The 27,130-nt window shown below is 52.8% G+C and overlaps 1 protein-coding gene across 42 annotated transcripts in view; it reads left to right on the top strand.

Annotated features, from left to right (window-relative positions):
* Window positions 1-27,130, top strand: part of RPH3AL (rabphilin 3A like (without C2 domains)) — a 171,775-nt gene that overhangs the window by 48,302 nt on the left and 96,343 nt on the right. For 24 of the 42 annotated variants that reach the window (XR_014821590.1, XR_014821588.1, XR_014821589.1 and 21 more), the window contains one exon: window positions 26,170-26,282. Coding sequence is in view for 35 of the 42 variants with exons in the window: in XM_084985604.1 (XP_084841730.1) it covers window positions 26,206-26,282 (77 nt within the window). In the remaining 7 variants the exon portion in view is untranslated. Of the gene's footprint in view, window positions 1-367; window positions 455-1,073; window positions 1,356-14,413; window positions 14,435-14,539; window positions 14,631-17,672; window positions 17,728-26,169; window positions 26,283-27,130 lie in introns of those variants that run through there. The other 18 variants (XM_084985580.1, XM_021067540.2, XM_021067547.2 and 15 more) reach the window with 10 other exon arrangements.

Consider the following 27,130-nt stretch of genomic DNA (forward strand, 5'->3'; position numbering starts at 1 on the left):
CGTAGATGAGGCTTAGATCCCATGTTGCTGTGGCTGTGTTGTAGGCCGGCAGCTACCGCTCTGATTAGACCCCTCGCCTGGGAACCTCCCATAGGCTGCGGGTGTGGCCCTAAAAAGACCAAAAAAAAAAAAAAAAAAAAGGGAAATATTAAGTAAAGAGTAATGTGGGTGGCAGGCTCATGGCTGTGCTGAGGTCTGGGAACAACGTGATGGAGAAATTCAGAGGCTCGGAAGGGTCAGCTGGGGTCGGGGAGGAGCAGCGTCTAGCCAGGTGGAGACAGGAGAGGGTGCGTGTGTACTGGCAGGTCCAGACATGTGCGTGCACATCTCTGTATAATCGTTTTAGCTGCGACGTATGAGTCCTGCAGGCACTGGAGGGTGGGTTTGGACTGTCCTGTGGCGGATCTCCAATCCCAGGATACAGACTCCGCGCTTAATTCGGGAGCCCTTGCAGGTGCCAGGGGGTCAGGAGGGAGGGGGCGTGATGCCTGACTGTCTTGGAAGAGGCTCATTTATTCTTAGCGGTCCCAGGACTGGAGGCAGGATGATCCATCCGCCAGGGGCCTAAGGAAAGAACATAAGAGGCCACACTGGGACCGCGGTGGAGGGCCGGCAGCCCAGCTCCCTGGCCTGTCTCCCACCGGCTCTGGCCAGCAGCCTAGAGACGTGGAGAGAGACAGGTCTGGGGCGGACGAGCCAGCTGGTGGTCTCTGGGGGGTGCTGGGGGTGGGGGCCCGCAGTGAGAGCCAGGCGGAGGGTGCGGGTCAGACCCTGCATGGAGGCCTGGAAGAGGGGTGCCTGCCTCTCCCCGCCAGACCCAGGAGCTTGTTCCTGGGCTCTCCTGGCTGAGCATGGAATGTTCTGGGGGAAGCGGGTGGGGTCGGCTGAAGGAAACCCCTCTCTGGGTGGGAGTGCTGATCCTGCAGGAGGAGGAAGCACGCCCTTTCCTGCCCTGCACTTGGGCCCAAGCAGCCTGGCTGACAGCTCCGGGCCAAGGGTTCATTCATTTGCTGGGCCCTGGTCATTTGGGCCAGAGATTTTTTTTTTTTAACTCTCGCATTTCCTCCTTCTAGTGCAGAGACGTTCCCCAGGAGTTCAGAGACTGGCTTGGTTTTAAAAAACAGGGTTGTGGAGAGTTCCCCTTGTGGCTCAGAGGGTTCTGAACCTGACATAGAGTCCATGAGGATGTGGGTTTGGTCCCTGGCCTCCCTCAGCGAGTTTAAGATCCAGCGTTGCCTCGAGCTGCAGCCTAGGTAGAAGATCTGGCTCAGACCCCGCATTGCTGTGCCTGTGGTGTAGGCTGGACGCTGCAGCTCGGATTCGACCCCGAGCCTGGGAACCTCCATGTGCTGCAGGTGAGGCCCTAAGAAGAAAAAAACAAACAAAACCCACGAAACACAAAAACAGGGTTGTGGTGGCTCAGCAGGTTGGGAACCTGGTGCACTGCTGTGGCTCAGGTCACTGCTGTAGTGCAGGTTTAATCCCTGGCCTGGGAACTTCTGCATGCTGTGGGTGTGGCAAAAAAAAAAAAGGCGTTGGCTTTTTCTGCCCTTTGAGAGCCAACTATGTGCCGGCACTATTTGAAACTTTTAACTCTGCTCACCTTGCCCAAAACCTGCTGGGGAAGATACCACTACCCGCGTCATACCGAGGACAAAGCGGGTTGTGGGGAAACCTGATTTGTCCCCAAACTCTACACTCGGTTCCCTGCTGAGCTGATTCCAAATTCACACACTGGGACTGTCGTAGGAATGAGGCCGTCACCTGGGAGAAAGAACTCACCGTCCATGCTGCCCTGTCTGGAGTGGGGCTGCTCCCTGCAGTGTGCTGGGGTGCATCTGTAAATTGGGGGTGCTGGGCCCCCAGCAGTGTTGCGGTGGGGATTGCATGAGTTACGGTCGAGCTAAGGTGCTGTGTGTTAGCTGCTGTTACTGCTGTTATGACATAAACCTAGAATGTATGAATCCTGAACATCAGTTTTACTGGGGGACATTTTTTGGGAGGGCATGACTCAGGGTGGGGGAGAAGCTTTCTTTTAATTTAAGAATAATTAATACAGGAGTTCCCGCTGTGGCACAATGGGATCGGTGGTGTCATGGGGCGCAGGTGGGATCCCTGGCCCGGCACAGGGGGTCGAGGATCTCGTGTTACCTCCCCTGCGGCTTAGTTCAAAACTGCGGCTCGGGTCTGATCCCCGGCCCGGTTCTCCATATGCCTTGGGGCGGTCAAAAAGGAAAAAAATTAATATATATGGTGAAGAATGGGAAACTTGACCTTGGAGATAGTTTGCCTTTGGGCCGGCCACATCCTCCATCCGGGGGAATGTGTGTGGGGAGGAGGGGGAATCCGTGTTCGCTCTCCTGTTACTGCCCTTACTCAGGTGAAAGCTTGAGAATCCAGGTGCACCTTGTTCGTTTCACCAGCTCCCAGGAGGCCCCAGGTCTCTGGCCTCACCTGCCCCAAATTGGTGCCCGGGAGCCGCGTCCTAACTGCCTAAAGCCCTTAACTAGCTACTCTGAGTTACTTTCCAGCTCTAAATGCAGAGAGGCTTCTTCCGCTCTGGCAGTTCTACCAGGGTGATTCTCTTCCTGGAATGCCTGCCTGAAGCCTGCCAAGGCCCTCCTTTTCCCGTTCAGCTCTCGGCCAGACTCCCCTCCACTTGGGAGACCTCTGGGATTGCTGCAGAACGAAGTCCTTGCTGAGTCTGCCCTTTGGCTCCGCTCTTGTTGGTACAGCCCCAGCGTTTTTAGGGCTGTTGTCTGATTCATTCAGGATTCATCCCGCTCCCTTGCGATCCGCCCTGGGTATTTCACAGTGCACAAAACAGAGGCAGCCCCTCTCCCTGTGGACCTGGCAGAGATGAGCACGTAAGCAAAGAAATAAATGCACGCATTCAGATGGTGACACATGCAGTGAAGACAAAGCATGGGCAGTTGGTGTTTGTCGACCTTGCCATCTTCAGCGCTAGACTCTGTGCCCGTGTGGGTCGTGTGGTGTAGACGGAAAAGATGTTTGTGGACAAACCGTGTGCACTTTCTTCATTTGCAAACAGAGGTGCCATCAAATTGTTAATCAACACAAAAACAATGTGAGGGAGTTCCCGGTGTGGCTCGGTGGTTAAGAACCCGACATAGTGTCCGTGAAGTTGTGTGTTTGATCACTGGCCTTACTCAGCGGTTAAGGATCCAGTGTTGTCACAAGCTGCAGTATAGCTCACAAATGCGTCTCGGATCCGGCGTGGCTGTGGCTGTGGCCTCAGTTGCAGCTCCTATTCAACCCCTAGCCTGGGAGCTTCCATATGTTGCAGGTGCAGCTACAAAAAGAAAAAAAAAATTTGAAAAGTACGACACATTATACAAATCTGACTTTAGTACCAGTAGTGTTGCAGAATTCTTTCCCATTGATGAAAATTAGGGTTGTATTTTTTCTTCTCTGTAGAAAAAAATTAAAATTTTGTCCATTGCCTTGGTAGCATTTGACTTTTCTAGACACGATTTTAAGTTTACCAAAAAAAACCTTGAGTGAAATGTACAGAGTTCCCATATACCCTCCTCCTTCCCCAACTTCCTGTTATTAACATCTTGCATTGGTGTGGTGCCTTTGTTGCAACTGATGAGCTGAGAGTGATACCTTAGTATTAACTAAAGTCCAGGGTTCACATGTGGGGTCCGTCTCGGTGCTGTAGGTTCTGTGGGTTTTGACAAACATATAAGGACACATATCCACTTTTAGACAGTGTCATACAGACTAATGGTTTTCACTGCCCTAAAAATACCCAGTGCTCCACTTACTCATCCTTCCTTTTCTCCCCTCAAACCTCTGAGCTCTTTACTGCCTCCAAAGTTTTGTCTTTTCCAGGTTTTCAAACAGGATGTGACCTTACAGATTGGGCTCTTTCATTGAGCAATATGCATTGACGTTTCCTTCATGTCTTTTCGTGGTTTGGTAGCTCATTTTTGTTGCTAAATTTTATTCCCGTGTCTGGATCTACCATAGTTCATTTACCCATTCGCCTGTTGGATGACATCTCGGTTGCCTCCAAGTTTTGTCAATAATGAATAGAACCGGTCTAGATATGACTGTGCCTTCTTCGGGGTGTGTGGATGTAGGTTTTCAATTCTTTGGGTAAATACCAAGGCGTGTAATTGGTGGGTCACGTGGTACGAGTATGTTTAGTCTCGTAAGATACTGCCTTCCAAAGCAGCTGGACCATTTTGCAATAAATGAGGGTTCCTGTCGCTTCGTATCCTCGTTGGCATTTGATGGATTTGGGCCATTCTGATAGGTCTGCGGTGGAATCTCATTGTTATCTTAATTGGCAATTCCTTGATGACACGTGACATGGAGTCTCTTTATGCTTGTTTGCCATCTAAGTATCTTCTTTGGTGAAGTATCTGTTCAGATCTTTTGCCCATTTTTTAACTGGGGTTGTTTGTTATTTTGAAAAAAATGAAATGTATGAATCTTATTGTCTCCAATTACCTGAAAGGATAAGGAAATATTGTGTGTGTAGGTGGGGTGATTGGCATGAGAAAAGGCCCTGAAACACACATAGTTCTGTTAAGTGCCAAGAAGTTGGGATGCCCTTGAGAGTAAGAGCTGAGCTTGGAGTTCAAATTCTGGCCTTTGTCACTTACTGTGTAACTTTGGGTACATCCTTCACCTCTCGGAGTCTCAGTTTGCTCACTTGTAAAGTGGGGATGTTGAAACCTGCTGCCGAAGTTCTCTTACGGTGCAGCAGGTTAAGGATCTGATGTTGTCACTTCAGCAATTTGGGTCACTGTGGTGGCATGGGTTCGATCCCTGGCCCAGGAACTTCCATATGTTACAGGGATGGCCAAAAAAAAAAAAAAAATCCCCAAAAACCAAACCAAAACAAAAAACCAACTGCTGCAAAAATAAAGGAGGTGATTCTATAAATTGCTTGGCACCAAGCTTGACAAATAGTAAAGGCTCAATAAACGGTGGGTCTTCTCATAGGTAATTAGCAGACATACCTGTCACTTCTCCCACATGATATTTTGGGTGTCCCTTGTGCCTTAGTGTTCGAGACCCCAGAACCCAGTAGGACTCCGTTTGTGCATTCAGTGCCAAGTTGGGGTGTGCGTGCATGTGGGGAGCGTGCCATGTCCCAGCAGGTGCCCCCTTCTCAGCCTCAGCCCTTCCCCAGCCTCCTCGCACTTCCCTTGTCAGGGAGCCCCATTCTCATGTCTTCTGCCCACCGTGTCCCCTGGGCTGCCCTTCCTCCAAGCCTGGCTGTCAGGGCGGACCCCCAGCCGCTCCCCGCTCTGACCTCTCTGTGGGTGACCCCTGGGATGAGCTCTGAGGGCACTCCTGCTGGTGGCCGTGAGACGTCAGAGAGATGGGAAAGTGACCAGGCCGACGGGGTCCTCCCAGCAGTGGCCCTGGACTGGCCGGCTCCTGGCTCCTGTAGAGATGGGCCTTGGGGTCAGTTTCCAAGGTGGCCTCATCAGCACGTCCCCCGCCCCCTCAGGAAAGCCAGCCGGCCTCGCCCCCCTGCTGACTTGTCTTCCCAGACGGTGTACAGTCTGCTCACCAGGCATCCGACCTGCCCAGAAATGCCCCCTCTGGGCATTTCCCCCAATACTGAATGGGAGCCCCAGAAACCATCCACACTGATGGGAGACAGAGCAGTTCGTTTGCAGGCTCTTTGTAGAGTAGTCTGGTGACAGGACTGGTCACAGGCAGGGGGTGAATTTTTGCAAAGCCTCTGTTTTCCCACCAGGAAAGCAGCAGTTCAGTGCTTATGATCCTAGTGGGAAGTAATCACAGAACATTATTATAATATAAAATATGATTCTATTAGGAACAGACCTCCCTGGTTATTGAGAGAGTGAAATGAATTAACACGTGTAAAATGCTTGGAACAGAACTCACACATATTCAGTGTTGGGTTTGGTTTTTTTTTGAGTCTTTTTTTAATTTTATTTTTTTCTGACTGCACCCAGGGCATGTGGAAGTTCCCGGGCCAGAGATCGAACCCTCGCCACAGCCATGACCTGCGCCGCTGCAATGACAATGCTGGATCCTTAATCCACTGCACTACAAGGGAACGCCACATATGTGGGCTGGTATCACCATCATATGGCACCCCTTTCCCTAAGGCACCCCTGCTCCCACGCCCCTTACCCACCTCCCACCTCCTGCCTCAGGCTGCTTCTGTTCCCTTGGGTGAGCTTAGGGGCTTGAAGGGACACTTTGGAAGAGGGCAGTGCTTAACCCAAAGGAATGCCTGTCTGTTCAATGTGTTACCGACCAGGGTTCTTGGTCGTCCTTAGTCAATAGAAATTGATGAGAGGGAGTTCCCGTTGTGGCGCATCAGAAACGAATCCAACTAGGAACCACGAGGTTGCGGGTTCAATCCCTGGCCTCCCTCAGTGGCTTAAGGATCTGGCATTGCCTTGAGCTGTGGTGTAGGTCACAGATGTGGCTTGGATCTGGCGTTGCTGTGGCTGTGGTATAGGCCGGCAGCTGTGGCTCCAATTCGACCCCTAGCCTGGGAACCTCCATATGCCACCAGTGCGGCCCTAGGAAAAGACAAAAGACAAAAAAAAAGAAAAAAAAAAAAAGAGAAATTGATGAGAGGCCAGACAAGAAGTTCAGCCAAGGCTAGACTCTGGGCCCCTGCTGCAGCAGGAGGGGTGAAAACAGCAGCAGGTGGGGCAAGCTGGTTTCTCATACAGGGTGATGGTGGGGGCAGGTCCGGGGCTCAGCCCAGAGGAGTGGCTTAGGGGTTTGCCCGCCCCCTTGGGGGTGCTGTGTGCAGGCGGCATGCTCAGGAGCCTGCTTTTGCTCCTGGCTCTTTGGAAGTGGCAGGTGGGGAGTTCTCTTATGGCACAGCATGTTCAGGATCCAGCGTGGTCACTGCTGTGGTACAGCTTCGACCCCTGGCCAGCGAACTGCCTGCCAAGAGGGTGGCCCCCCAAAAAAGTGGCACTTGGGTTTTTGATCGTTATTTATTTATTTTTTTTTGTCTTTGTAGGGCTGCACCCAAGGCCTATGGAAGTTTCTGGGCTAGGGGTTGAATCTGAGTATAGTTGCCAGTCTACACCACAGCAACGCCCGATCCGAGCTGCATCTGTCGCCTATACCACAGCTCACAGCAATGCCAGATCCTTAACCCATTGAGCGAGACCAGGGATTGAACCCGCATCCTCATGCACACCAGTCAAGTTCGTTACTGCTGAGCCACAACAGGAACTCCGGGTGTTTTTGTATCTTGTTGGCTGTAATTGGCCCCAACGGTGCATGCACACAGTCAGCGTTAGTCCCATATAGTTTCTTTGTCTTTTGTGGCTGAGGAAGCACTCCTGAAGGTGCGAACACTGCAGCAAAGGGTCCCAGTCCCAGCCTGTCTCAAATTGGGTACAGCAGACTTCCCTGATGCTCCCTCCCTCTGCTCCTCCGGGTACCGGAGATTCCAGGCCAACAATACTGATGATGGTGAGAAAGACGATGAGAAAGACGATGAAGTGAGGTGACGATGGTGGTGACGATGCCGATGGCAGCCTGCCCTGAGGGTGCACAGTCTGTGCGCGGTGTGTACCATGTAAATCAGGGTTTTTTCAAACTTGGGGCCTTGACCTTTTCAGCTGGGTAATTTGATGTTGTCAGGGGGCCATGCTGTGCCTTGTAGACTATTCAGCAGCATTTTGGCCTCTACCCACTGGGTTGTGGCCAGGGCTACCCCCGTCCCCCACCTGTCTCCAGGGGGAACAAAATCACCCCGATTCAGAACCTGATCTAGTTTATTTTTTCCAACCGGCCGGGAGGCAGCTACTCATTTTGCAGCGGAGGCAGCTAAGGCTTAGGGCAATGACCGGAGCTGCCTGCGGTCCCTGGATTACTAATTCACACGGGGCCAGGATGCAGATCCCGATACCTGGCCCAAAGAAGGCTTGGAAGGGACCACACTGCCCTTTATTATTTGGCAGAAGGAGAGAATTCATCAGCCATTGGCAAGGCCACCTGGCCTATGTGACCAGGTTGGGGCCTGCTTGGTCAGCCGGGCATCCAGTGCCAAATTCCTTTGGAGCTCATAAAAACCGTGGCAGCCGCACATTTTCTGACTTGGTTGGCACCCAAGGAGCTGAATGTATTTATGTGGAGATTGTCCCCACAGGCCCCCGGCCTTGGCCCTCACCCGGCAGCCCCACTGCTTCTCCTGCCCTTGGGCAGCCCTGGGGCCTGCTGACACCTGTGGGGAGAAGGGACAGGCGTGGGCGTGTTTTCCTGCAAATGGGGCGTCCTGGGCGCGTTCTCCCGCTGAGGCTGTGGATCTGGGTTTACAATTTGAATGCCCCAATTCATACTCATTTGTAATTTTACTTTTTTTAAAACCACACTTTATTGTGAGAAATTTAAAATATAAGGCAGAGTTAAAAAAATTTTGGAGTTCCCGTCATGGCACAATGGTTAACTGAATCTGATTAGGAACCATGAGGTTGCAGGTGAGGCCTATGCCACAGCAACACCGGACCTGACCTGTATCTCTGACCTATGCCACAGCTTGCAGCAATGCCAGATCCTTAGCCCACCAAGCAAGGCCAGGTAACAAACCTGCATCCTCATAGACACTATGTTGGGGTCTTAACCCGCTGCGTCACAATGGGAATTTCTATATGCCTGTCTCTTTAGCTTCTATTTTTTTTTTTTTTTTTTTTTTTTTGGCTGTGCCCACAGCATGTGGAAGTTCCTGAGCCACAGGGAGCTCCTGCTGTGGCACAGCAGAAACGAATCCAACTAGTATCCACAAGGATTTGGGTTCGATCCCTGGCCTTGGTCACTGGGTTAAGGATCCAGCGTTGCCGCAAGCTGCAGTGTAGGTCATAGATGCAGATCCAATCCCACGTTGTTGTGGCTGCTGTGGTGTAGGCTGGCAGCTGTAGCTCTGATTTGAGCCCTAGCCCAGGAACTTCTATATGCCACAGGTGCGGCCTAAAAACAAAAAACAAAAAAACCCCAAAACCCTGACAATTATCATAATAATGAAAAAAGTTTGTAATATTGCAAGAATGAGAATCACCGAAATGTGACACAGCGACACAAAGGGAGCCAACACTGTTGGAAAAATGGCCCCGATAGACTTGCTCCATGCAGGGTCACCACAAACCTTCCATTTGCTAAAAAGCACAGTATTTGCCAAGCACAATAAAGTGAAGCACAGTTGAATGAGGTGCATCTGCATTTATTAACTGATAGCCTTTTTTCAGCACTGCCTTCTCCCCTATTGATTTATTCAATTATTTATATCATACGGGCTCACAGATATTTCTTTTACCTTATGGGTTATCATCCAATACTTTGTTTCATTTTGGCTGCACCCGTGGCGTGTAAAAGTTCTGGGGCCAGGATCAAACTTGTGGCAAAGCTGTAACCAGAGCCATAGCAGTGACCATACCGGGTCCTTAACCTGCTAAGCCACCAGGGGACTCTGCATGGTTATTTTTTGGTTACTCAAAGTCTTCAAGCTTTAGCCATTGAGAGCTCGTTATGGATGTTTTATTGTGAAAGTTTTCATCCTTTATAGAAAAGCCGGACAAACAGTGCAAAGAGGGCCTTCTACCTAGATTCAGTAATGCTTCCTGGCACTCAGCTACATCTGCTTTCTCTCTCTCTCCCTGCCCCTCTCCTGCCGTGTTTTCACAAATGCACCATCTGTTGGTTTTTTTAATTGAGTTTAATTTGCAGTTAATCTGTCCCCAGACCATCAGGGGGTTGACAGTAACATGAAAGTGGCCAGTTCTTTGTCCCCTGGAGACTGTGTACCTGGTTGCCTTGTCCAGACCCCCAGTTCATTCTCCACTGTACCCCATACCTTTTTTTTTTTTTTCTTTTTAGGGCTGTACCTGCAGCATATGGAAGTTCCCAGGCTAGGGGTGGAATCAGAGCTGCAGCTGCCGGCCTGCGCCACAGCCACAGCCACACCAGATCCAAGCCTCGTCTGGGACGTATACCACAGCTCACAGCAATGCCGGATCCTTAACCCACTGAGCGAGGCCAGGGACCGAACCTGTGACCTCATGCATTCTAGTCGGGTTCATTACCGCTGAGCCACACCAGGAATTCTCCCAGGCTTTTTAAAAACAGCTTTATTGAGATGTAATTTGTATACCATATAGATGACCCACGTAAAATATATAATTCAGTGGGCTTTAGTATAGTCACTGCTGGTTGCAGCCATCACCACAGCTGGTTTTAGGACATTTTCATCTCTGTAAGGAGAAACCCCATGTTCTTTAGCTGTTACCTCCCCTCCTCCCTGATACGCCCTAGGCAACTACTAATCTACATTCTGTTTCTAAAGACTTGCCCATTCTGGACATTCGAATCAGTGGAGTCACCTGCTCTGTTGCTGTTTGCAGCCAGCTTCCTTTAGCAGCATGTGGTCGAGGTTCATCCCCGTTGAAGGGGGAATCGGCACTTTGTTCCTTAGGCTCAGGAGATGCTCTCTTGTGTGGTTACACCACGTTGGTTTATCCAGGCATCAGCTGATGGATGTTGGGTGTGTTCCTACCTTTTGGCTACGACGAATAGTGCTGCTACGAGCCTGTGTGTACAAGTTTTTGTTTGAAAAACCTGTTTTCCGTGCTTTGGGGTATGTCCTTAGAAATTGCTGGATCATAGGGTAATTCTGTAACTTTCTGAGGAACTGCCAGACTTTTCCACGGCGGTGGCACCATTTTATACTCACCCCGGCAATGGATAAGGGTTCCAGTTTCTCTACATCCTTGCTAGCTCTTGTTATTTTCCATTCTAAAAATTATAGCTGTCCCGAGTTCCCGTCATGGCACAGCGGAAGTGAATCAACTAGGAACCCATGAGGATGCAAGTTCGATCCATGGCCTCGCTCAGTGGGTTAAGGATCCGGTGTTGCCGTGAGCTGTGGTGTTGGTCACAGACGCGGCTTGGATCCGGTATTGCTCTGGCTGTGGTGCAGGTCAGCAGCTACAGCTCCGATTCAACCCCTAGCCTGGGAACCTCCATGTGCCGAGGGTGTGGCCCTGAAAAGACAAAAGACAAAAAAAAAAAAAAAAAAAGAAATTACAGCTGTCCTAGTGGGTATGAAGTGGTGTGTCCTTGTGGTTTGGGTTTGCTTTTCCCTGGTGGTGAATGGAGTTGAGCATCTTTTCCTGTGCTTTTAGGCACGCGTGGATCTCCTTTGGAGAAATGTCTGTTCAACTCCTTTACCCATTATTATTATTATTATTTTTTTGCCATTTCTTGGGCCGCTCCTGCGACATATGGAGGTTCCCAGGCTAGGGGTCTAATCGGAGCTGTAGCCGCCAGCCTACACCAGGGCCACAGCAACACGGGATCCGAGCCGCGTCTGCAACCTACACCACAGCTCACAGCAACGCCGGATCGTTAACCCACTGAGCAAAGGCAGGGATCAAACCCGCAACCTCATGGTTCCTAGTCGGATTCGTTAACCACTGCGCCACGACGGGAACTCCCCATTTTTTTTTTTTTAAGCATGTTGTCTTTTTATTGTTGAGTTGTAGGAGTTCTTTATATTTTCTGAATACTAGACTCTGTCTCTCTTTTTTCTTTTTAAGGCCACACCTGAAGCATGTGGAGGTTCCCAGGCTAGGGGTCAAATTGGAGCTGTATCCACTGGCCCACGCCATAGTCACAGCAATGCCGGATCCGAGCCACATCTGCAACCTACACCACAGCTCACGGCAATGCCAGATCCTTAACCTACTGAGCGAGGCCAGAAATCGAACCTGCATCCTCCTGGATACTAGTCTGATTCATTTCCGCTGAGCCATGACAGGAACTTGTCTGAATACTAGACTCTTCTCTGATGTGTGATTTGCAAATATTTTTTCTTCATTCTGAGTGTTACCTTTTTACCTTCTTTTTTCCACTCTGTGAGTCATTTATTTATGCATCTCCCTCCACATGGACATTTGAAACTATTTCCTGTTTGGGTGCATTAAAGACAATTTAACTCCAAACATACATACACATATCTTTTGTCGCACATGTGAAGACATTTTTGAGGGTTGACAACATTCCCAAGACCAAGGAGGCAGCTTTATTAGTGTTCTTAATAGTCATATACTCAATTCTAAAAGATCCGTGTCCATGAGAGTTGCACTGGCTGTGTGAGCCCAGATGGCAAGGTGCAGGCTATGAGGCCACCCATTTTGTTCAAGATCGTGAAAGGCAGGGTTTATTAAAAGACATTTTTCTTTTTCTTTCAAACTTCCTGAGATAGACCTGAGCCTAAAAATCAGGACAATAATTTGAATCAGGCTTATGGAAATAGGGACGCCAGACCTAGGAAGTGAAAGACCAAAAGCAGCAATAATTCTGCTGTTGATGACATTTAATAAAAGGTATGTATGGTGAGCATTCTTGTCATATTTCTTCTATAAACACACCCTGAAATACTGAAATAAATATTTGTCCAGGAAAACATTTAGGATTAAGGTTAATTCTTCGGTGCGTGAATTTTTTTTTTCTTTTTTGGCCATCCCACGGCACATGGACTTCCCAGGGCCAGGGATCAGATCTGAGCCGCAGCTGTAGCAATGCTGGACCCTTAACCCACTGTGCCAGGCCAAGGATCGAACCTGTGTTCCAGTGCTGCAGCAGTGCCTCTGATCCCATGGCACCACAGCAAGAACTCCAGTGTGCAGAATTTTGTCATGTTGATGGCATCCACTTTTTTTCTTTTGTTGCTTTGCTTTTGGTGGGTAGGAAGTGGTATCTCACTGCGGCTTGGGTTTGCATTCTCGTGTCTAAGAATCCACTGCCAAACCTGAGGTCATGAAGATTTAACCCTCTTTTACCTTCTAAGCGCTTTATAGTTTTAGTTCTTCCATTTAGAAGCTGTGATCCATTTAGAGTCAATTTTTTAAGTGGTGTGATGGAAGGGTCCAGCTTCCTTCTCTTGCATCTGGCTGCCCCATTGTCACCGTACCATTCGTTGAAGAGATTCTTCTCTCCCCCATTGAGCGGTCTTGACGCCCTTGTGGAAACATCCGTTGCTCACAGATGTACGGGTTTATTTCTGGACTCTCAGTTCGATTCCACTGCACGTGTTTTGAGTGTCATCTGGGCATGAGCTTTGTGCTGCTCTCAGGGCGTGTTTGGCCCAGTAGGAGAGGACACCTTCCTAAATCACCAGAAACCGGGAAGTGCTAGGAAGAGGCAAAAAGTGTTGCTGAGGATGCCAAGGAGGGAACCTTTGCTCCAGGCTAGGCCTGTGATATGGATTGGGGAGCAGGAGGAGGGCTGCCCGGAGGCGGTGTGGCTTTGGACACACGGAAGGATGCCAAGTGTTTCTGCTGGACTCGAGACAGATTTGGCGGGTGGCATAGAGCCTGGGGATGGCCACACACTCCCAGGTGATGATGCCAGGATTGATGTGCCAGTGTCTGAGCAGAGCTGGGCTTTGCAGGGCCCTTCCAGTGGCAGAGTAGGCTGGGTTGGGTGGGAGACGCTGGTGGCAGGGGAACCACTTAGGATCGTGGGGAGGCTGAGGTCTGGGTGCTCACCTGGGTCGGGCCGTGGGAATGGTGGGGAGCAGGGGCTATCCACGACCTGCGGGCATAGATGGGGTCACAGCAGCCCTTGAGCCCTTGCTGCTCACCTCCCGATCGTTGCGCCAAATCCCAGCCACGGGCTGCCTGCTCTGGGAAAGCCACGCAGCAGCTCTGCTCCAGCCCAGGTGGCCCCAGGCCTTCTCAGAACTCCTGTTGGGCCAATTCCTATGGGTCTTGGTTTCTGGGAACTCCTGGCATGCTCTTCAGTGCTGGGTGGATGCGCCCTGGCTGATTGCTTCCAGCAGGTGCTACGTGCTGCAGCCAGGGGCAGAGAGGGTGACAGTGCCAGGGTCCAGCTCTGTGGCCTTGAGCGAGTGGCCATACCTTTCCAGCGTGGGGTCCCGAGCCTCTTCTCTGGAAGGGGAGGATGGTCACGCCATGCTCTTGAGATGGCGATGAATTTCACAGGCCAGCCTGTGACCCGCACCTGGCAGGTCGGCGGGGCCCTGTTATGTCCCTCTTCCCCTTCCGGGTTAGGTCTCCCCGGGCGGCTGAGCATGCGCAGAGACACTGTGACGCGCGGGCTCCTCCTGAAAGCCCCCTGGACACCTGCCGACGAAGTGCTGGTGGTTCTTTCTGGCCCGTTCCCTGCTCCTCTCCTCCATACCAAGCCATGTTCTCCCTCTCAGGTGTCCCCCCCTCGTCCCAACCTTGCTTGAGGCTTGGGCAGTCATTGGTGATGGGCACCCTCACTTCTGCAGGGTCTGAGGCTCTGCCAGGGGAACAGGGAGTGTGCAGAGGAGTTGACAGCTGGCACCTGGGCATCACGTGCTTCACCTTGGAGCTGGAACAGAGATCCGTCTGTTTGCGTTTCCATGAACGAGAGGGGACAGCTGGCCGCAGATAGCAGCGAGGTCAGCGGGGTTGCCTTGGCTGCCGGCCTTAAGCAAACAGCCCGGGCCAGGGTCCCCCCCGCCCAGCCCAAGGGAAGAGGGAGGAGGGAGGTTGAAGGGCCTGGCAGAGCCGGCGCCCTGGCAGGGTCGTCAGAGGCTGCTGTTCCTGGGACCTGAGCACATGGAGGACCCGCCCGTCAGCACACCTGAGGTTTGGGTGAGAAGGGGTGGGCCTCTTTTCCTTCCAGAGGCTTCTCTGTTTCATGGAGAGGTTTCTCTTGGGCTCCTCTAACACGCAGCTCTCAGGGGTGAGCTGAAACCAGATTTCCTTGGCAAAAACTCTGTCTGCCTGGGTCTTGCCACACCGGTTGCATAGATGGAAGGTGGCTTGTATTTCTGCATTGGAAGACACACAGCAGGAATTCCCGCTGTGGTGTAGTGGGATCCTCAGCATCTTGGGAGCTCTGGGTCGTGGGTTCGATCCCCAGCTCGATGCAGTGGGTGAAGGATCTGGCATTGAGGCAGATGTGACTTAGGTCACAACTACAGCTCAGAGCTGATCCCTGGCCCCGGGAACTCCAGATGCCGTGGAGTGGCCAAAAAAAAAAGGGGTGGGGGAGACACACAGCATCCAGACCCCTCGCCATGTGCCCCAAGGCAGGTGCCTGACAGAGATGGGGGTGACGCAGCACTGCCAGCAAACAGCAAAGCGAAAGGAGATTCCACTCTAGACGGAGTCTCCTCTGGAGCCTTCGGAGCGCATTGGCCTTGCTGTCATCTTGGCTTGGGGCTTCCAGACTCTTGGACTGCTGGAGGCCTCCCAGCTCGTGGTACTTGTTACAGCAGCCCTAGGAGACTGATGCCACGTGGTCTGGCGCTGCTTTGGGCCTGGCAGCCAGCCTGGGAGGCCTCCCTCCTCCCTGTGTGTTTGGGGGGGTGAGTCCTGCCCGAAGCATCTGGTCACCCTGGAGTCAGCCGCCGTCAGCTCTGTGATCCGGGCCCTCCACCTGCCCTGTCCCAGGCCTTTGAGAAATGACAAAAGGCAGCTGTGCCTCCGGAGACCTGTAGGCCGAGCTTGTGGCTGTTGAAATCGGAGGGCTGGCCCCTGAAGGGAGAGGGGGAGGAAGTGGGAGGCTCTGCATTTCATTTCAGTCGGGGGCTGCAAGTACCATTTCAGCCCGGGAATGGGAAAATGGTCTCGGCGAGACAAAGAGACAGGCAGGGATTTGGGTCTGTGGGAGTGGGCGTTCGGGGTGAGGATTTGCTTCCCTGGGGAGAAGACCCCTGCAGCGATAAGTGGGGCTCCTTCCTGTGCACCATGTGAGGCCTTCTGGGGTACAAGATCCTGCCCCTGCCCGCCCTGCAGTCCGCGGAGGTGCGGCACGTGCTTGGTGCTGAGTCGACACTCTGAGCTTGTTTGTTGAATGACTGAATGAGTGAGGGCAACGAAGCCAAAAGCAGGCCTGCTTGTCTTCCTGAGGACAGCAGGCAACTCAGCCCTGTGACTTGGGGGCATCCAGGAGGGAGTGCTGCTCACAGGCCATAGACAGGAAAGGCTGCAGGAGCCTAAGCAGGGCTGTGGGGCCTTGGGAGCCCCGCCCAAGAGGAGGGATGTGAGGGGGCCCTGAGGACAGGCAGAGTCCCCTCGCTTGTCTGACTCTTAGTCATCCTTAGAAAATGGTTCCCGAAGTTCGTTCACACGTAAGTCCAAACCCAACCCTCTGATGGTGATTCTGCTTATGTTGTGTCGTAATATGTCGTATTGTCTGTGACCTGGTCTACCTCTTACCCCTACTCTGGCTGTAAACCCTTTCCCAAGTCATTTTTGACACTGACTGTGACGTGGTACATGGATCTACCATTGTTGATCATTCAGGATTTAGAGCCCTTTGGGGCTCTAATTTCCCGTGGTTTTAGTTGGCGTCAACCGCTTTCGCAGAGCGGGCCTGCAGCAGGACAGGTGAGCTCTGCTCAGTGCAAGGGCCTGCGTGTGGCCGGGAGGAAGGTGAGGAGAGGCAGGTCATGCTGCCCAGCCTTAACTTCCAGGCCTGGGAAGCTGGGCTTTATCCCTGGGCTGCGATAAACTCTCGAAGGTTAGTATGCATTCTGTAGAGGCGATCGGGGGAGTTCCCGCTGTGGCATAACAGGATCAGTGGTGTCTCTGGAGCTCTGGTCCACAGGTTCAATCCCCAGACCAGCCCAGTGGGTTAAAGGATCCGGCGTTGCTGCAGGTGCAGCGTAGGTCACAGCTGCTGCTCGGATCTGATCTCTGGCCTGGGAACTCGTTATACCACAGGGCGGCCAGAAGAGAAAAAAAAAAGGCAAACTGGTACCTGCTGTGTTCTGAGCATTTCGCAAGCCCAGGGACCCTGAGAGCTGCAGGCTTTGCAGCGGTAACAGAAGTAAAGACCCCTCTCCAGGACACAGAGTGGAGGGAAACGCTGAGGGAAGGCCAGGGGGGCCGAACCGAGTGGAGGTTGGGTGGGGAGGAGTTGAGCGTCCAGAGGAGGTGGTGCTGAGCCTCTGCAGGCTGATGGTGAGCAGGAAAGGTGGGTCACGGGAGAAGTTCCAGAGAGAAAGCCTAGCAGCCAGAGCGTGGCCAGGCTCCTGGTGACAAGAGTGTGGGCTTCGTGGAGGGATGTGGTGGCAGGTGACACTGGAAGGGTGGTTGCGGCCAGGTCATGAATGACCTTGAGCACAGCTTGGGCATTTTCCTTTGGCACTGGGGAGCCATTGAAGGTTTCGGAGCAAGGGAGTCGCCTGGTCTGGCTCCACGTTAAGGATGACTCTCTGGCTGCAAGTGCAGGGGGTGAGGTGAGCCCCAGGAGATCCAAAGACTGATTGAGAAGCTTTCGCCAGAGTCATGGAGAAGGTGGTGGGTGGGGGAGAATCTAGTGGGGGTGGGGGAGGGAAGTCACCCACAGGAGCCGATTTGGCCGGACTCCCGCGGACAGGGTGAGTCGTAGGGACGTTTGTCAGGCAGGAGCTTCCCCAGGGTGCCCATCTCATCGCCCGAATCCTCTCCAGCCCTGCCTTGTGCATAATTAGCTCACAGAGAGGTTCCCTGGAGTTTCAGACAGGCCTTTGAGGCTGCCTGTCTGGGTCTTTCATCCCCAAGTGCAGTGTGACAGGTGGAGGAGCTGTCGATGTCTCCGCTCACCTTATCTTGCTGCTCTCACCATGTTTCCCGTATCATAGTAACAGAGCAGGTGTCAGGGCCTGTTGCTAAGGGTTCCAGGAATATTAATACCTGGGTGTAGAACTGCAGGCTCCCACACGGTGTCTTGGAGGCCTCAGGAAGCACCAGCTGGGGGGCAAGTATTCTTTTGTATTCGTCCCTGCTTTTTTCCCCTCCTTTAGACCCCCTCTTCCTCCCCCGCCCCCGACACCCCAGTCCAGGCACAGCTGGTTTTGTCTGGAGGGCAGACTCAGCAGCAGCAGTGACCCAGGGCAGGCATGACTAAAGGATCACAGCGTTCTTTCCGGAGGCTGAAAGCAGGCTCTCCAGGCGTCAGCTCAGATTTGACTCTGGGGTGATGCCCCTTTTCCAGCCCTGCACAGGCCCCCTGAGAAGGCTCCGGGCCCTCCCCCAGCCCCCTCTCCTCTGGGCTTTTCCTCTGGCACATGGGTTGGGAGCAGCGTGGGTTTTGCTTGGTTCTTGTGCCTCCTGTTTTGCTTGGTTCTTGTGCCTCCCTCCTCTGGTCTTTTGGCCTTTATGCTGCTCACAGTTTGAAAATCAGACTCTGGGAGTTCCCTGTTGTGGCTCAGCAGAAATGAATCTGAATAGCACCCATGAGGATGTGGATTCAATCCCTGGCCTCGCTGGGTGGGTTAAGGATCTGACATTGCCGTGCACTGGGGTGTAGGTCGCAGGTGCAGCTCGGACCTGGCGTTGCTGTGACTGTGGTGTAGGGGGTGGGGGCTGGGGGCCCGGAGGGCTACAGCTCTGATTCAACTCCTTAGCCTGGGAACCTCCATATGTTGCAGGCGTGGCCCTAAAAAGATGAAAGAAAGGAAGGAAGGAAGGAAAATAGAAAGACCAACCGACCAGACTCTGAATGGCTTTGGGAGGTTGGGCTCAGCAGGATATTGAGGTCAGGCTTGGGCTTTTGTTTTCCAGCTGCTGTTTGTATCAGTTATCTCTTGCCATTGTAAGGCCGCATAACAACCACTCCCTAACTGGGTGGTTTCCAACATGTCTTTATTATTCCTGCGTCTGTGGGCCAGCTGCTGCTCTTGGCCGGGCCTCACGTCTCCTCATCATGGTTTAGCCACTCCCAGAAGACACACACACACACGCACAACTGTGTGGAAAGATGCACTTTTGTTTTCTCGGTGGCCGTTTGGAGCCAGCGTCCTGCACTTGCTGGTGACTTGTGTTTGCCTTTGCACGTGGTGTCCCCTCCCAGATTCGGCGGCTCCTTTCAGCCCTTCCACCCCTCCTGCCTCTTTCCCTCGTTATCCCTGCATCACCTCTGCTCTTCCCATGAGTTGGACCCTATGGTGGGTTGGACCCTGTGGTGGGTCCATGAGAGCCTCTCCATCCGCATCCCAGCCTGGGCCATCTGACTCGGCTCCGTCGTATCAGTGGCGGTTTCCCTAAAAAAAAAAAAAAAAAAAAAAACCCACGGAGGTGAGAGGGCCGGGGTCTGAAGCTGGGAGAGGAAACTCCACCAGAAGAAGGTGCGGGTGGTGAATGCTGGGCAGTGGCCTTTGTCCCCACGGCCCGGCAGGCGGGGCAGAGCCCCAGTGAGTGTGTGTGGTCCTTCTCAAAGGGCAGCTCGTTCTGCCCTCTGGCATCTTTTTCAGAATCTGGTGCATCTCAGAGACCGCTGCGGGCTGGAAAGGGTGTAAGTAGTTGTAAGACTTGGGAGGGTGGGTCATACGGCTGTGTTTTCCTGGGTTGGGGTGATGCCCACGCTCTCTGGAGTTCTCAGGCATGGGTTTTCCCTTCGCCCTCAGCACAGGCCTGTGTGGAGGCAGAGGCCCCGGCCCTCTGCAGGGAGAACTTGCGGCTGGCACAGTGTTACCTGACCGCCAGGTTGCCGGATTCTAAGCCCCTGAAGTGCATTAGGAGGGAGAAGGCTTCTTTTCTTTTTATTTATTTATTTATTTGCTTTTTTTAGGGTTGCACCTGTGGCATAGGGAGGTTCCCAGGCTAAGGGTCGCATTGGAGCTACAGCTACTTGGCTACACCACAACCACAGCAACGTGGGATCCGAGCCGCATCTGTGACCTACGCCACAGCTCACAGCAATGCCGGATCCTTAACCCACTGAGCGAGGCCAGGGATCGAACCCATGTCCTCACGGATACTAGTCGGGTTTGTTACCGCTGAGCCATGATGGGAACTCTGGAGAAGTTTCTTTTAAATAGACGTGAACGTTTGCAGAGAAGAGGTCTTCTTTCAGTGATTAGGACCGTGCACATTATTAAAAGCAACTTATTGGAGATTTTCAGGTAGATTCTTCCATCTCAGTGCTGAGTTTGAAAACACAAAATCCACATGAGGCTGACAGGATGCCGCTGCCTGCAGCAGAGTGTTTTGTAGTGAACCATTCTAGATGCGCTTTAGAGACACATCATAAAAAACAAAAAAATCGGAGCTCCCATCGTGGCGCAGTGGTTAACAAATCCGACTAGGAACCAGGAGGTTGTGGGTTTGATCCCTGGCCTCGCTCAGTGGGTTAAGGATCTGGCGTTGCTGTGAGCTGTGGTGTAGGTCACAGATGCAGCTCGGATCTGGCATTGGTAGGGCTGTGGTGTAGGCCGGCAGCTACAGCTCCGATTTGACCCCTGGCCTGGGAGCCTCCATATGCCATGGGTGCGGCCCTAGAAAGACAAAAACAAACAAACAAAAAAACCACTTCCCTTCCTTCTGGGGAATTTATCCTGAGGAATTAATGAGAAGTGGGCACAAAGACGTGGTCTCCCAGCAGAGCCGTTTTAGGGCTGAATCTAATAGAACAACATTGGCAACAACCTGTTGCTTCTCCCAACAGGAAAATGATAAACTATATCCAGAATACTAAATTACAATTAAGAATTATGTTTTTAAGGACTTTTGATAATGTGATAAGAGAACGGAGTAGGAGTTCCTGTTGTGGCACAGTGGAAACGAATCCAGCTAGGAACCATGAGGTTGCGGGTTCGATCCCTGGCCTCGATTGGTAGGTTAAGGATCTGGCGTTGCCGTGAGCTGAGGTGTAGGTCACAGACGTGGCTCAGATCTGGTGTTGCTGTGGCTCTGGCATAGGCTGGTGGCTATGGCTCCGATTAGACCCCTAGCCCAGGAACCTCCATGTGCCGCGAGTGCTGCCCTAAAAAGACCAAAAAGAAAAAAAAAGAAAACAGAGCAAACAGCATATGGAGTAAGAACCCAATTTTATTTCAAATCAATACACAAAGATCTCAGAAGAAATGGGAAGAGGGAGTTTCCATTGTGGCTCAGCCGTAATGCTAACAAACCTGACTCGTATCCATGAAGCTCAGGTTCAACCCCTGGCCTTGCTCAATGAGTTAAGGATCTGGTGTGGCTGTGGCTGTGGCTGTGGCTGTAGAGTAGGCTAGGAGCTGCGGCTCCATTTGACCCCTAGCCTGGCAACTTCTATAAACCACAGGTGTGGTCCTAAAAAGCAAAAAGTTAAAAAAAAAAAAAAAAAGGAAGAGAAAAAGGAAAAAGAAATGGGAAGAGCTTACGTGATGATGGTAAGATCTTCATCTGGGGGTGGGTGACAAGGGTGTTTTCTCCGGTGCCCGGAGAACCCACAGGAGGTTGCATCTTGACTGTTGCCCAGTGGAGTTCAAGGGTGACTTGCCTGCAGCAACTCATGTCTAGGGTGCCGAGGTTTGAGAGGAGACTCTGAGAATGTGTTTGCTTTCATAGATCTGCCCAACCTCCACCCCCTTGCAATTTTCTCAGGACATCACCACCAGGCAACTCCTGTTCCTGTCCCCCCACCCCACCCCCCCAGGGTCCCCTGAGCCCTGCGCTGCAGGCTTCAGAAGCTCTGGTGAGGGAGCAGCCTCCGCTCAGCTAGTCTCGCCCATCGGGGAGCGGGCGGCACCCAGGGGCCCTCGTGGGCACACCAGCCCCTCTGCGGGGAGGTGGCTCAGCCGTTAGATGGAGCCCCTGGGTGCTGACTCCCGCGCGGGGGATCCTGAGGAACAGACTGCCTGGGAGGGAACAAGTGACAGAGCCCAGTCCTGCTCTGAGCACTCTGGCAAGTTGTCTGAATGCCTGCTTGCCTGGGAAAGGCCATCTCTCTGAGGAGGTGGGGCCTCTGCACGGTTGCCATGGACCTTGTAGCTGGTCCTGGGTGGGGATGGAGAGAGGGCGCAGGCCCCCAGGGAGCCCGGGCTGGTGGGGGAGAGAGGGCGCAACCTGACCAGAGGAGGAAGAGGTCTGGGGAGGGTTCCCAGGTCCAACAGCTGCCTCCCCCAGGGCGGCTGGTCTCACTTTCCCAGCAGAACACACGTGTGTACACACACACACACACACACACACACACACACACACACACACACACACACACACACACACACACACACACACACACTTTAGGGCAGAAGCGAGCCCCATCTTTTTTTTCTTTTCTTTTTATGACATATGGAAGTTCCCAGGCTAGGGCTTGAATCAGAGCTGCAGCTGCCAGCCTCCACCACAGCCCCACCAACGCCAGATCCGAGCTGGATCTTCCACCTACACGCAGCTCACGGCAACGCTGGATCTTTAACCCAATACGTGAGGCCAGGGATCGAACCCGCATCCTCATGGAGACTAGTCATGTTCATAACCCTCTGAACCACGGAGTTCCCGTCGTGGCGCAGTGGTTAACGAATCCGACTAGGAACCATGAGGTTGCGGGTTCAGTCCCTGCCCTTGCTCAGTGGGTTAACGATCCGGCGTTGCCGTGAGCTGTGGTGTAGGTCCCAGACGCGGCTCGGATCCTGCGTTGCTGTGGCTCTGGTGTCAGCCATCAGCAGCAGCTCTGATTTGACCCCTAGCCTGGGAACCTCCATATGCCGTGGGAGCGGCCCAAAGAAATAGCAAAAAAAAAAAAAAAAAAAAAGGACATAACCCTCTGGACGAGAGCGGAAACTCCTCTTCTCGGTCTCAGCCTCACTCTTTTAACTCTAGGACAGTAGCCTGTAGAGTTGTTTTGGCTCAAGTTAAAAAAAATCCAAGAAGAGCAGAGAAAAGGAATGGAAACCTCACATGGGCCAGAGGGCAGAGGAGTGTTAGTTTGGGGGCTCTCTTGCCAGGGATCTCAAAACACTGGCCCCCTAGGAAATGACCCAAAAGGGGCAAAAGAGGTTCGTTCCGTAGAGATTCCTTTGGGGGTGATGTGTTTGGGGCTGTGAAGGGTTGCTGCCTCTCCTCTGTGTTTGCTGCTGTCTCCTGGGCGTTTCCCCCACCCCCTCCCGCCTTAAAGAGGTGAAGGTTGGAGCTGAGAGCACAGGGTCCCTTCTTTCTTCCCGCCGCCTCCCCCTCCACCTCCACTCCCTTTTGGTTTGGAAGTTTCTGTACAAGATGGAATAATTCCCACCCCCAAGGTTTGCTGGTTTGCTCCTCCCTCTGGGGTCACCACAGGTGCATCCCTCCTCTTGTGGGGGTGCCTGGCAGAGCAGAGGGGCCACCTCCATGCTCACTGCTCCCAGCCCCAGCAAGGGCAGGAAGGCTCAGGGCCTGGTAGTTCTGGAGCAGTGGCCCCGAGATGTGGTGCCCCCTGCAGACCATGTCAGGAATGACAGTGCCTGCAAAGCTTACGGCCTGGGCACCCCCGTTTACCCCACAGCCTCTCCCGGACAGGGACACCCCACCACTTCCATTTCTTGAAGCGCTCAGAATAGTTTTAAAATGATAAGGAAACAGGGCTACTGAGTTGCAGTATGTTATAAATGTTTACTTGAAACAGAGTAACGCTTTTCACACCCATGCAGCGGTGAGATGGCACTATTCTCGAGATAATAGAACTTTAAAAACCTAACTATAGCTAGAAGTGGGGTACTGACTGGTTTAAAGTTGTCTGATGACTGGATCATTTTTGACCCCACTTGTGTTTTGGACTGAATGTGAGCCTTATTTGGGAGAAGGTCAAGGCTTTGGTGATGGTGGCACCTGCAGCCCTCCCGCACCAGGCCTGGCCATGGGGTGTCCACCTGCAGCTCTTTGGGGCCTGAGGATACCCAGGTCTCTCTCCTGGGGTGGCTCACAGTGGGGAGTGGGTGCCTGGATGAGCTGAGTGGGGTGGAGAGACCCCTGCAGGCAAGGTCAGTTAGCAGCTTGGTCCCTGTGGGGGTCAGTTAGCAGCCATCTGCACGCTGCCCCCTGCTGGTCATCACCGAAATGGGTGACATTGGTCTGGAACAGCTGGTCTCAAACCGGGGTCCAGGGATCTCTGGGGGTTCCCATTGCTTTTCAGGGAGTCCCTAAGGTCAAAACTGTTTTCGTAATAATGATGATAAGACACTTGGTCCACGCTCTCACACAAATGTACAGACACAAATTTCACTGACATGGTTTCAGATGCCACATTGGGACTAATCTGCCACCGTCTGATCAACTATCGTCTGTGGAGTATGAATGTAGGATGAGAGGAGAATTTCCAGCGTTACGGGAAGGCTCTTAAAACCCTCCACCTCCACCCTTTTCCAACTGTAATGCACACCTGGGAGCGGCTGGGTGCCCTTCATGTGCTTTAACAAAACTACATGTCACACTTCAGATATGAAGTGTCAGAAACGCACATCCACCTGTCTTTGGTGAAGCCACACATTACACACTTTCATAAAAATGCAAAACAGGAGCTCCCATCATGGCTTGGCGGTAGCACACCCACCGAGGATGCAGGTTCGATCCCCGGCCTCGCTCAGTGGGTTAAGGATCCGGCATTGCCGTGAGCTGTGGTGTAGGTCGCAGATGCAGCTCGGATCCAGCGTTGCTGTGGCGTAGGCCAGTGGCTGCAGCTCAAATTCAGCCCTTAGCCTGGGAACCTCCTTATGCCAAAGGTTCGGCCCTTCAAAAAGAGAGAGAGAGAGAAATGCAAAACAATGCCATTATTCTCAGTAATTGTCTTGTTTTGAAAACACAGTTTTTAAACAAAATATGTGAGCATCTCATGGGTTTATTGTTTCGTGATGAATTAACTTTTTTCCTCAGTGTTAAATACATGGTAAATAGCAGGAGAAAATAGCCCATACTGTTTGGAGGTCTCAAGAATTGTTTATGACGGTTTGATGAGGTGTCGTTCAAATACCATGAAATGCAGACATTAATGGCTATGATACGGCTGATTGAGGGCATATTCGCAAACGGGGCAGCCGTCTCCACTGCCTCATTCCAGACCATTTTCATCACCCAGAAAGGAAACCCTGAACTGATTAGTCACCCCCATTCCTCCCTGCCTCCATCCCCAGCTGCCGGCAACCACTAATCTATTTTCTCTCGCTGCAGATCTGCTTATTCCAGACCTTTCTTCATAGAAATAGAACCATGCGGTCTGCGGTCTTTTGTGACTGGCTTCGTGCACTTAGCTTGTTTTCAAGCTTCATCCGTGTTGTAGCACGTGTCAGTACTTATAAAATTCCATCATACGGATGTGCCGCGTTTTATCCATTCATCATTGATGGACATGGATGGTTTCCACTTTGGGGCTGTCGTGACTCAGGCCGCTGTGAATATTTATGTACAAGTTCGTGTGTGGACATATGTCTTCTGTTTTCTTGGGTTTATACCTTGAAGTCCTTTGTGGGTTTCCTGGTAACTTTGTGTTGAGGAACTGCCAGACTAGTTTCCCACCTCAGTGCCTTTTTCTTCTTCTTTTTGTTTTTGTTTTTTTTTTGCATTTTGGGCTGCGCCTGCCATATGAGAAAGTTCCCAGGCTAAGGGAGTAAATCGGAACTGCAGCTGCTGGCCTACACCACAGCTCACAGCAACGCCGGATCCTTAACCCACTGAGTGAGGCCAGGGATCGAACCCACATTCTCGTGGATACTAGGTGGGTTCGTTACTGTCGCGCCACACGGGAACTCCCTCCGTGACTTTTAAGTGTGCAAGGAGTCCTGTGTTTGGGAGCCACTGGTCTGGAGGGGATTAGAGCAGAGGAGTGTGGCTGAGTCAGCGCCCCCCCCCCATTGCTCTGGGACTGGGATTCCCGCAGACTCAGCTCTCTCCCCCTCCCTCCTCTACCTGCCGCCCCCCACATCCTTGGTGGCAAGGAGAAAGCCAGCTAAGCTGGACCGTGCAAGTTAAACCACCAGGAAGTCCTGGAGCAGGGTCGCTTCCCTGTGGGATTCCCAAGGGGGCTGTTTACGTGGTGGTCCCGGTGGAATAAAGCAGGGGTTTATCAGGAAGGCACGGGCATCAGCCGTGCTCGGGGCTTGGCTGCCAAGTTGAAGGCCACCGAGGTGTGCCTCATCTCTCCTTTCTGATTCTGTCCCTTTGACGTCCTGCCAGTCAAGTCCAACTTTGTCACTTAGCGGCATGATCCCCCACGCGCCCCCTCCCAGGATCAGGTCTTTTGAAAGAGGAGCTTGGAGGGAGCAGCGTTTAGCTGGAGGAGGGATGCTGGCGGTGAAATTCTAGCTGGACATCATCTGGGATGGGGGGTGGGGGACAGGGCGGGGACAGCAACGGACTGGAATAGGTTGGAAGTCCTGTTGTTTGGTGCCCAAGGTGCACCTGTTGTTGTCTGCCTGCCATCTGCACCCCCGCCAATGAAGCGCTCCTCTCTTTTTTCCTCTTGTCGCCTCAGATGTGACTGCGCACCCTGGCTGGGCGCCCCCAAGCCATGGCCGACACCATCTTCGGCAGCGGGAGTGACCAGTGGGTCTGCCCCAATGATCGACAGCTCGCCCTGCGAGCCAAGTGAGTACCTCCCTAGCCGGCCAGGCCTTCCCTCCCGCCCCCTCCCCGCGCCCTGCCCGCCTTTGACAAGCTTCAACGCCAGGGCCCCCGAAGGAGCAGCCTGGGGACAAGTGCCTGCCTAATGCACATCACACTCCTGGCCCTCAGCTGGGCACTTAGGAGCCACTCACTCGTTTCAGCACCCTGCAGAACTTATGCCCGTTTCTCAGCTGAGGACACTGAGGCTGAGGTCCTCGCCCACATCACTTACCTGCGAGTGGCAGAGCTGGCACTCCCCCGGGTGCATCTGACTCCCAGGCCTGTGCTCGCTGTATCACGATGGGCTGCAGAGAGCCAGACCGCTTCCTGTGCCTCCTCTGTTCAGAGTGCTGATCCCCCCCATCCCAAGGTTTTTGGTCCCCAAGTCCCCAGGGGTGGGGAGCCTCTGGTCGCCAGAGCCCACTTCATTGTCGTGGGCCTGGCACCGGCAGGCAGGAGACAGCACAACCTTGTCCCGTCCATGAAGAGCTGCCCTCTGGGCTGGAGCACACAGAGCACACAGCCAGCCCAGAGGCGCCCAGGTCTCTGCCAAGCTCATGTCAGCATCTCTCTGGTTCTGGTTCATCCCCAGTTTTCCTGGTACCTCTCAGCCTGGTGACCCCTCACTCCTAGTTGGGTCTGGCCGCCTCCACCCACTGTGGCTGCAGACCAGGGGCTCCCTGACGCCTCTCTAGTCTTCCAGTCTCCGGCGATCCCTCTGGGGGAGTGGGGGTCCCCGAGATCAGACAGGCCCAAGAGCACCTCGTCATCCGCCAAATCACACCAAGGACGGGAGCCAGCAGATCCCAAACAGGACCACGTGCAAGAAC

Source organism: Sus scrofa, chromosome 12 (genome assembly GCF_054392235.1).
Source record: "Sus scrofa isolate SSC_HxYL_T2T_F1_AM1 chromosome 12, Sscrofa_HxYL_maternal_Yorkshire_Landrace_v2.0, whole genome shotgun sequence".
Taxonomy (NCBI): Eukaryota; Metazoa; Chordata; class Mammalia; order Artiodactyla; family Suidae; genus Sus; species Sus scrofa.